The sequence below is a fragment of the Microtus ochrogaster genome, chromosome 18, assembly GCF_000317375.1.
Source record: "Microtus ochrogaster isolate Prairie Vole_2 chromosome 18, MicOch1.0, whole genome shotgun sequence".
Lineage (NCBI taxonomy): Eukaryota > Metazoa > Chordata > Mammalia > Rodentia > Cricetidae > Microtus > Microtus ochrogaster.
Window position 1 is genome coordinate 55,494,776 of NC_022020.1, and position 10,092 is coordinate 55,504,867.

General features: G+C 41.1%; 1 protein-coding gene across 2 annotated transcripts in view; it reads left to right on the top strand.

The window, feature by feature from the left end:
* The first annotated feature begins 52 nt into the window (after nucleotides 1-52).
* Nucleotides 53-10,092, top strand: part of Stard6 (StAR related lipid transfer domain containing 6) — a 22,339-nt gene continuing 12,299 nt past the window's right edge. For both annotated transcript variants that reach the window (XM_013349481.2, XM_026783630.1), the window contains exons 1-5: nucleotides 53-146; nucleotides 590-761; nucleotides 2,008-2,091; nucleotides 3,963-4,056; nucleotides 4,254-4,303. In XM_013349481.2, coding sequence (XP_013204935.1) covers nucleotides 3,967-4,056; nucleotides 4,254-4,303 — 140 coding nt within the window. In that variant the 5' untranslated portion in view covers nucleotides 53-146; nucleotides 590-761; nucleotides 2,008-2,091; nucleotides 3,963-3,966. The remainder of the gene's footprint in view (nucleotides 147-589; nucleotides 762-2,007; nucleotides 2,092-3,962; nucleotides 4,057-4,253; nucleotides 4,304-10,092) is intronic.

Consider the following 10,092-nt stretch of genomic DNA (forward strand, 5'->3'; position numbering starts at 1 on the left):
GGGAGGGGGAAAGGCTCGAGAGCCCCGCGGAGAGTTCAGAGGTCAAAGGGCATTGAGGGGCGTTAGGTCGGCATCCCTCTGGGGAGGTGAGGTTTCTCTTTTGTCTTCTCTCCGAGTTGGATGGGAAAGTTCTAGACAACATCCAAGTCCCATGTCCTCCTCATCCAGGGCACTGCTCTTCTTCCTGGGCCGTGGGAGGGATCTGGGCTATAGGAGATATGGAGGCGCCCTAAGTTGCGGGTCCCTTTTCTGAGACCCAGATCCTCAAAGCCCAAGTCTTTCCAGTGAGCTTTGTGCGACTTCAGAGAATCCCGTTCCCAACATAGGTACAACAGAGTCAGCCCACCAAGTCCTTCGTCCTTCCTCAGGGCTCCAGGACTCTGACCCACCTGGGCTTCCATCTAGATTTTAGGACTGAGGGAAGAAATCAGATGCACCTTTGATGGGATTTAACAAACTCTTTGGGGAACTTGGTTCTCAGGAAGAATGGCAGTGACCCAAAATGGATTAGGGACCCGGTCGGGCATTACAAAAAGAGGGAAACTATACAAACGTAAAGATCACTAACTTGTGTGAACCTGTCTGTCAGGCCGGGACGGGATATGAGGTGGAAAGAATCAAGTTGCGACCGAGTGCTCACTCTATCAAAAAAAGATGCTATGTCAACACTAAGGTGGTTTTCCACTGACCCTATGGCTGAAGACATCCTTCCTTGACTTCTATCCGAATACGGTCTAGTTCATTCAGTGTTACCTCGTCAGGTAATAGAACCACAATTTGTCCTGCACCTTTGTACCATCTCTGACCTTCTAAACTTTACCTTCCTGTTTCTCTTAGCAAATGAAATTTTCAGACGCCATAAAATACAGTTCAATGATCCATTAAACACACACCTATTGTGGAAATGTGCAATGGTTTTAAAATAATGATACCGCCTATGGAAAAACGTGAAGCTAGTGATAAATGCCAATAATTGTGAAATGTCTAGACCAGTATTATGTAAGTCGCTGAGAAGTAAAAACCTGTGTTTTATATGCTAGGAAAGCCCATATTGGAGACCAGCCAAACGATGTTTTTGCATGGCCTTAGTAAAACTAGATTCTTTAAAAACCTAAATTTCATCTAGGTATCTTTTTAACCTGTCCTTTTCAAAAGTTTTTAGCTATTGCTTTGAGTTTCTCATCTTTGGGATGTTGTAGAAGAACACAATAAAGTAGTCCCACACTCCATAATAAGGGGTTCTTTATTTAGGGGTAGACTCACAGATCAACACTCGCTCTAGCAGAGAACAGGAACCGAATCCAGCAGCTGAAAGAGAGAGCAAGTGACTACATAGACTTTTTATCTGCATTTATAGTACAGGAGACCACGCCGAAGTGGGCTGGTATCTTAAAGGCTATTGGCTGAAGGAGCTCCCCCAACAGGATGAAGCTGGGTGGCAGAACACTTTCTTAAGGTGACAGGTTCAAGCTTCACACTGAAGGGGGAAAGAAAAAGATTGCTTTTCAAACCACTTGATAGTGGTTTGAATTAGAATGGCCCGTATGCTCAGCTGTTTGAATTCTTGGTCCCCAGTTGATAGACTATTTGGGAAATAATAGGAGGTGTGGCATTGGTGGAAGAGGTGTGTCCCTGGGGAGTGTATTTTGAGACTTCAAAAGGCTTGGCCATTTTCAGCATGTGTGTGTCTGCCTCCCACTTGACAATAAAGATGTGAGCTCTCTCTCAGCTATTCTCGTTACCATGCCTTTGCTCTGTCGTGATGTACTCGGACCCTCTGCGACCATGAACTCCAAGCTAAATGCTTTCTCTTATAAGTAACATTGGCCAGTGTGTTTGCTCTCAGCAATAGAGAAGGAAGAACTATCACTTCCACTGAGGACTGTGTTTTTAATCAAGATATAAAGAGCTAATGAAGGACTCTATGGAGATGCAGAAGAGTTTATAAAATATGTTGACCTAAGTCGTGAATCAAAATAATTCTACCTCCTCCTTATCCCCTTGTAGGCTAACAAATATGGAGCTCTCCACCAGGACTTGGAGAATAATTTCAATGGGCACTAAAGTTCTGGACTAGAATTGTTCAGAAAGGTAAGGAAACCAAGAGTATAAAATGGTTTGTCTAGTATAAAAAAATATCTCCTAGTGATTCTGCCTTTCTAGGAAACTAAGCAAGAGAACACAGATCTGTGACCCAGCCCAGAGTGTTAGGCGAGAGCTAAGGATCTTGCAAATGTTGTGATCCTTGCGTGTGAAGGTGTAGCAATGTGCTGGAGAGCCAGTTATCTGAGGGACGTTTTAGTGATGGCTGGAACTATTCGTTATAAGAAACTAACCTGATTTGAGCACCGTGAGCGTGTGCAAAACCCCTCCTCACTGCTTCAAACAAGTCTGCATAAAATAACTCTCTTAGCCCTATGGGCCCCATGAGTATTAGTATCTCCTTTCTATAAATGTAGGAAGTTGAAATTCAGAGCCTAAACATTTTACCAACTTCTGTGTCAGAGTTGGGCTTTCAATCCAGATATGTTGCCGTGTTCTCGGTAACTTCTCTCAGGCTTCCCCAACTGAAAACTGGTTGATGGGTTAAAGAACCAATGACATCCCAGCCGCCTAAAGATGGTCACGGCAGACACAGTGTCTTAATTGTTTTGGCTGTGCTTGCTGCTGTACTTAATCCCTTTGAGGGAACTACTACCTAGTACCGTAGACCAGGTGCTTTATGAATAGCAAACGTTGGTTTCTCACAGTCGTGGAGGCTTTCTGTCTGACCAGAGCACCCTCATGTTTGGTTTCTGGTCAGAGCACTCTTCTGGAACACAGATTACCACTTCATGGCTGTGTCCTCGGGGCAGAGGGGACAAATGAGCTGTCTGAAGTCACTTAGAAAGACACACTAATCTTATCTATTAAGTCCCTGCTCTCCTGACCTAATCACTACCCAATTTCAGTCTGGGGCTGTGGTGGAATGAAAACAGTCATTTGCAGTACTTACCAGCAAGGAGAGATTTATTAAATGTGTTTAAACTGAATTGCTTTGAATATGATCTTGTCTGAATAGTTGACATTTAAGCAAAGGGTTCAATGAAGCATAATCTCTCATGAATTTCTCAAGGAGAGAGAACAGTAAGTGCAAGGACCTTGAGAAAGGAAGTTTCTTGGTTGTATTTGAGGAATACCCTGGAGGTGGTGACTAAGTAAGCGGACAAGAAGAAAGCTGATTGGTGTATGCATGAAGCAGAAATCATATATGGTCCCTGACACTCGCTTTACCAATGTTAATACCAAAACACGTGATGACCAGAGTGCAAAACATCATAAGGAAAAAAGGAAGCTGTTTTTTAAGGTTTATTTATTATGTATACAGAGTTCTGCCTGCGTGTGTGCCTACAGGCCAGAAGAGGGCACCAGATCTCATTACAAATGGTTGCGGTGGCTGGGAATTGAACTCAGGACCTCTGGATGAGCAGCCAGTGCTCTTAACCTCTGAGTCTTCTCTCCAGCCCCAAAGGAAGCTTTTTGGAAATGATGGTTCATTGAGTGACTATACCTTGCCATGCTCTGGGCATTTGTCCCTTTAATACATTGACTCTACAGGATGGTACATATATATTAATTTTACATCAAGAAGGAAATGAGGAAATAGAAATATTATATACCATATTTCACAGAGGACAGAGACGGATCTCACCTGGGTCCCTGATTGTCTGGTTTTTTACACAATAGCATATTTTCTCATTTGAAGAAAGGTTTGTGGATGCAAGTGATCAAGAAATTATTGTGCATGGCTAAAAGACAGATGCCGTTTTAAAAATCACATTGAAGAGTAAAAGAGCAGAGCAGTTGAGAGACAGGGGAAGAAGAGCAGCTTCATTCCATGAGTTCAGACATTTCTGCACCACAGCATTTTTCTTGTTTATATGATTATATTTTACCGACCATTTGTTTTTAAATTTTCACAGGTAGATGGACTTTAAGGCAATTGCCCAAAAATCTGCTGAAGAGGTTTTAGCTTACAATCAAGATATATCTGACTGGAAAGTGGTCAAATCTTCAGTAAGAGAAAAGTATTTCTCAAGAGTTTATTTTTTTATGATTGTTTATTGTAAAGACATTTTAAAATAATATGTTCTTTTGTAAGCCAGACAAAGATAGTTTCACTTTTGTTTTGTTTTTGGGTTGTTTTGTTTTCAGTTTGTTTTGTTTTCTGTATGTGACAGTTAATTTATTTCTGGATTTTATTCCCCTTTGAGAAAAAGGTAACTGTTTCCAGCAAGACCTCTAGAAAGTTCCTCGGAAATCTGTGAGTACATTTTCCAATTTGCAGTTTTCAATTCAGTGGCATTGCCACATCTGAAAGTCAACAGCACTCATTAACTAGAAGAAACTACTTTCTGGTCTCTGGGAAGTGATGCATGAAGTCATGTGATTCCCATAAAATAGCGCAGCCGTGCGTTGTGCAACAATTTTCCGACATGAACACAGTCACAGAGCAAATCCTTGCTGGTCAGTGTTGAGGCCTTCATTCACGTAACAAGGCCCTGAGATTCATCCCTGATGCCAGAAACTCCTAATTCATTAGGACGGAAAAGGCGTGCAAAAGCGCACTGACATTTCTTGCCAGCAGAAGCATTTTTATGATATTTGGAATCCTTCACTTTACTCTCAAACCCCTCAAAAAAGAAAAAAAAATCCCCATCAGTTTTTTTCTCATTCTTAAGTGCAGATTGTTTTTCTATAGAGTGCTTTGAAAATGTGTTTTTGAGAATCAAACTGCTTCAAACACAAGTGCACTCAAAGTGAATGTCATGTCTTTTCTTAGGTGTTCATTTAGAGTTCTTGGTATGACACCTGTTCCCTTAGATCACTGTGTTATTGAGAAAATCATGACCAAATTTTTAGAAAACATTTCTTTGAAAACTATACTTGTACCTCTGGCTGTCGGTGTGATTTTTGTGAGGTTGTTGGCGTTGCTGGTTTTTGTTTTTAAAGAATAGGTCTCACTAACTCAGCTTTGCCTTCTTTAGCCTCCTGCATGCCATTTTTTATTAGTAGATAAGGATGGCATGAATTTCTCTTATTCACGTCAGATGACCTTAATAGTAGAATGAACAAACTTACTTACTTACTTACTTTCTTTTTTTTTTTTTGGTTTTTCGAGACAGGGTTTTTCTGTGGTTTTGAAGCCTGTCCTGGAACTAGCTCTTGTAGACCAGGCTGGTCTCGAACTCACAGAGATCCGCCTGCCTCTGCCTCCCGAGTGCTGGGATTAAAGAAGGGCGCCACCACCGCCCGGCCTCTTTTTTTTTTCTTTCTTTTTTTTTTTTAGAATTTTCAAAAATAAACTGAGGATGGGGGAGGGGATTGTACTCAACCCTAGGCATACTGGGGAAGTCAAACCTATTTTATTAAAGGTCAGCCTAACACAATATAGCATCCCTTAGGAAAAGACTCTAAATAAGGATTTTCTGGAACAGGTTGGTCTGTGGTATATCTGGGGCAGGGGTTGCCTTGATTAACTGTCATATGAAGACCTAGACTACTGTGGGTAGCACCATTCCTTTAGCCTGCTTTTGTCATTCGATTATGATATACTCAGATAGTTTGGCTGGGTATATTAGACTAGGTTGGCAATCGAGACCTTTTAGAGTCTTAAAGACATCAGCCCCATCTCTTCTTAGTTTGGACTGAAAAGCTAGCATTGTTCTGATGGCCTGCCTTTGAATGTGACTTAGCCTTTCTCTGTCACAGCTTTGATATACTTTCTTTATTTTGTAAATTTAGTGATAATGATTTAGGGAGTTTCTTTTCTCGTTCAGTCTGTTTGGTGTTCTGTGTGCCTCTTGTGTTTGGATAGCCTTCTCTTTTCCTATTTGCAGAATTTTCTGCTAGTAGTTAACCCACTATGAAAATAGACGAGCAAAACAACCCTTGCCAAATACTGATTAATTTGAGGAGTCAAGATAGCCTGGTAGTATTGCATATACTAATGTTTTAGTACAAACGGAAAGAGAAAGAAAGGGGAGCATTAATCCCGAGACTAGAGATAGGTCCTAGGTTGTTAGGTGGGAAGTTGGGGAGAGGGCCGCACATGGGAGTGGGAACGATTGCAGAAAAGGAAAAATGGCATAGGGAATATGTACCCAGATACCATAAACCAGGCCAGCCTCTAGACTTCAGGAGAAGAAACAATAAGAAAGAGTGCAGAAAAAGAACAAGGAACCAAAAGGGGGAAAAGGAGGGGATAGGAAAAGTTCAAACAGTAGGTGGCAGTATTGTCCTGTTTGTAGGCCTACTGAACTGCACCTAAGAAATAACCCCTGCAGGGAAGGAGGGGTGGGTGGAGTTGGAGGATTTGAAAGGACTGGTGGAAGACTAGCTCTGTTCTCACAGTGTTGGGAGCAGCTGGTGGCTGCATGGTGCCCAAAACACTGCTTAGTTCCATAACTCACCTTCGTACTGCAGTTGTTTCTTCGCGGCAAAGATGTCTGCTCAGTTTGTCGGCCCGCTTGTTGATAGGGAAGGTTTGGGTGTTTAATTGTTGCGGTAGCTGTTTCAAGGCGTGTCGATGCTATGGCTTCTTACTGTGCTGCCAGGCTTTTATTTTAAAGTTTGTTTCCTAGACCTGCATCCTGAAATGTTTCCTTTCCCGCCTTCAGAGTTTCAGGCCTTCCATTAAGGTTTAAAAAACCTTTATCTAATTTGAATTGATTTTTGTGCAAGGTGAGAGATACAGACCCAATTTCACCGTCTGCTGGCTAATATTCTGCTTCTCCAGCACCATTTATTTAAAAGGCTGTCTTTTTTTCAGGTGGATACTTTGATTAATCTTATTAATTTGGATTGCATTACTCCTTTGGTCAATTTGGCTAAGAGTTGGTCAGTTTTATTCTTTCCCAGCAAGCAACTCAGCTGCTGAATTTTCTGTGTTTTTCTTTGGAGCAGTGGCCCTGGATTGCTGAGCCATTCACATTTGCTGGTGACTTTCTAGTCTCCTGCAGTTGGTGTTCCCATGGTGCCTGGGTCAGATCCCTGTCTGCCATGGACTGCCGTAGGAGAGGAGGGTGGTGAGAACTGATTGTCAGTTACAGATTCGTGCCCCTCCTTTGTCTCTTCCCTGAGATAGGTCCACCTGTTCTGGCTTCCCAGCCAGCTGCAGCGCTGCTGGATTCTGGTTCCTTACAGCGCTTGCCTCTGTGGTCACAAACACAAGCTGGCTTACTGATTCTGTTTTCAGTAAGAAGGTGTTCTAAAAAAGGGCGAGAGAAGGGTCATTGGTGTCATGTTTGGATCCATGTGGAAGCCCTGTGTATATCCAAACACAGAGAGACATGGCTAGTTGGCTTTTGTTAGCTCTTCCGATTGCCCTGCTGCCACCTCCACCTCTCAGTGGACTATGTGAATGGCTTGTTCTTGAATATCTCATTGTCCACCCAGTGCTTAAGCCGGGTCTTAAAATATAATTTGGATTTTGAGAATCACCTTTATAAAACCCTTTAAATGATTTATTTCCTGGCTAAAGTAAGATGCAAACATTTTGTCCTGACCTCCAAGTCACTCCTGGGCCCTCACTTCCAGTCACTTCATCCTCTTCATCCCTGTATTACATCCTCAAATACGCTGCACTGGATTCACAAAGCCTTCATGGTTCTTTTGCGTGGCACCCTTTCTCCCCATATCTCTCCAAAGCTAATGTCAGCTTTGATTGGCAGGTTCTTGGTTCTCATCTTCAGAACGACCTTCCTGCCCACTAGGTCAAATGTCCTACATGTACACAGTCCCTCTTTAACTAATAATTCTGCTATTGTGACCTACATAGGTGGCACTATATGGAATTTATTTTTTTACCTCACTCTGTGTGTCTTATTAAAATATGAAGTGGTGTGAACAGGAACTTGAATAAGAGTGTGCCTAGAAATAAATCACCCTTATTTTTTGTGGTGTCCCTATCCCAGGACACTGCCTGCCACAAAGACTTATGCTATATTTATTTAGTGAATATATGTGCTTTAGTTATATTGATTACCAAACAGAAAGTTAAATATAAGCACATTATTAAAGAATTTAGCCCGGTGGTGGTTGTGCATGTCTTTAATCCCATCACTAAAGAAGCAGAGGCAGGCAGATCTCTGTGAGTTCAAGGCCAACCTGGTCTACAAAATAAGTTCTAGGCACCCAGGACTGTTACACAGATAAACCCTGTCTTGAAAAATGAAGCTAAACGAAACAAAAATAGAGGTAATCTATATATTTTATTAGCATTTGTGCTTTTGGTTAATAATTTACTGCCCCCAAAAGAACCTTTAGTGATTAGTTTTGAACACTTGGTTTTATGCATCAGAAGGAAGGTGCATCTTTCTCTTTCTGTCCCCAACTATACATTCCTCTATTGCCCTAATGTTATGGTAGGCATTTACTCCCCATATATTCCACAATATAAACACCATTATTCCCCGCCTCCAGGTGACTATCCCCAAGACACCTACATTGTAACAGCGAAATGAGAACTTTCAGAAACCAGGACTTAGCTTCAGAGGTTGCCTATAATTACCTTAATCATCATTCCTTCTGAACCTAAATCTTTCCCGTGCATGTATGGAATAATTGAAGCACGTTATCCAGAGAAGGCATGTACTGGAGTCTACCTTTTCTGCTTTAACATTAATGCGTATTTACCATTACCAAGGGAACATGCTGTGTTCTTCTCCTATCAGTTACTTCATACTGTTATGGTGATTATTGCTATTAATACCTTATAGTGATGATCGCTATCAATACCTTATAGTGATGAGCACTATCAATACATCTATGCTGATGATCGCTATCAATATATCTATGCTATGATCGCTATCAATACATCTATGCTGATGATCACTATCAATACATCTATGCTATGATCACTATCAATACATCTATGCTATGATCACTATCAGTACATCTATGCTATGATCACTATCAATACATCTGTGCTATGATCACTATCAATACATCTATGCTGATGATAGCTATCAATACATCTATGCTATGATCACTATCAATACATCTATGCTGATGATTATTATCAATATATTTAATCCTTTCTTAAATCCCTGGGGAAGACACCCAAGTTATTTATGTATCTTATAACTAACATCAGTCATATTTAAATGAGTTTAAAAATGGTATAACAACAAAAGTAATGGCTAAAGTTGCTGTGACCAAAATGAAAAGCCCAAATTTAGTATAGCGTTTATTATGGTTTATTTCCTAAATCAAGTGGGAGAGATGCCACAGTCATTAAGAACACCAGAGGATCAACACACAGTTTCGAGCACCCACATCGGTAGCTCACACATGCCTTTTACTCAGTTCTAAGGAATTCCATGTTCTCTGCCTCCATGGGCATCTGCATACATATGGTGTACATACACTCATACAGGCACACACACATTATAAAAGTTCTAAAAATTCATTCAACATAGTATTAATAAGATAATTTGAAAAGTAACATTTAAACTCTGTTATCTATATATCACAAGGAAAAGAATCAGTAATGACAACAGTTCAATATCATCTAATAATACTATCATAAATAATTGTAAAACAGACTTCCAAGTCTCCCAAAAAGAGCTTTGACACCGTGTTCCCCTCTACTCTCCATATCCCCGTGCTTTCTCGTGTGTCCATACTGACCATGCTTTCCAGTGGGGCCGTGGATGAAAAGTCTCGCTGTCTAGCAGGATGCAGTACAGATGGGGAGAAAGTAGATCCGCAGAAGTGCAATTAAACAGTTCGCACTTGGTGACGAGCTACTGTTAGTCATCATCAGTAATTACATTTCTGGAAGGACTACTTTATGAAAGGGCTAAGTAGGTGTTGTTAGGTATAGCTTGTCACTATCATTAGAGTTTACTGAGGGACATTAGTTAAGTAAAGGACAACTGTGGCCGTGTGTGAACAAAATTTGTGAATAAATTTTAACTGTTTAGTGTCTGACATTGTTGCATTACATGGTGATTTTTTTGGGTTTATTTCTCCTGGGCTTAAAACTGAGTGCGCTCTCTCTCTCTCTCTCTCTCTCTCTCTCTCTCTCTCTCTCTCTCTCTCTCTCTC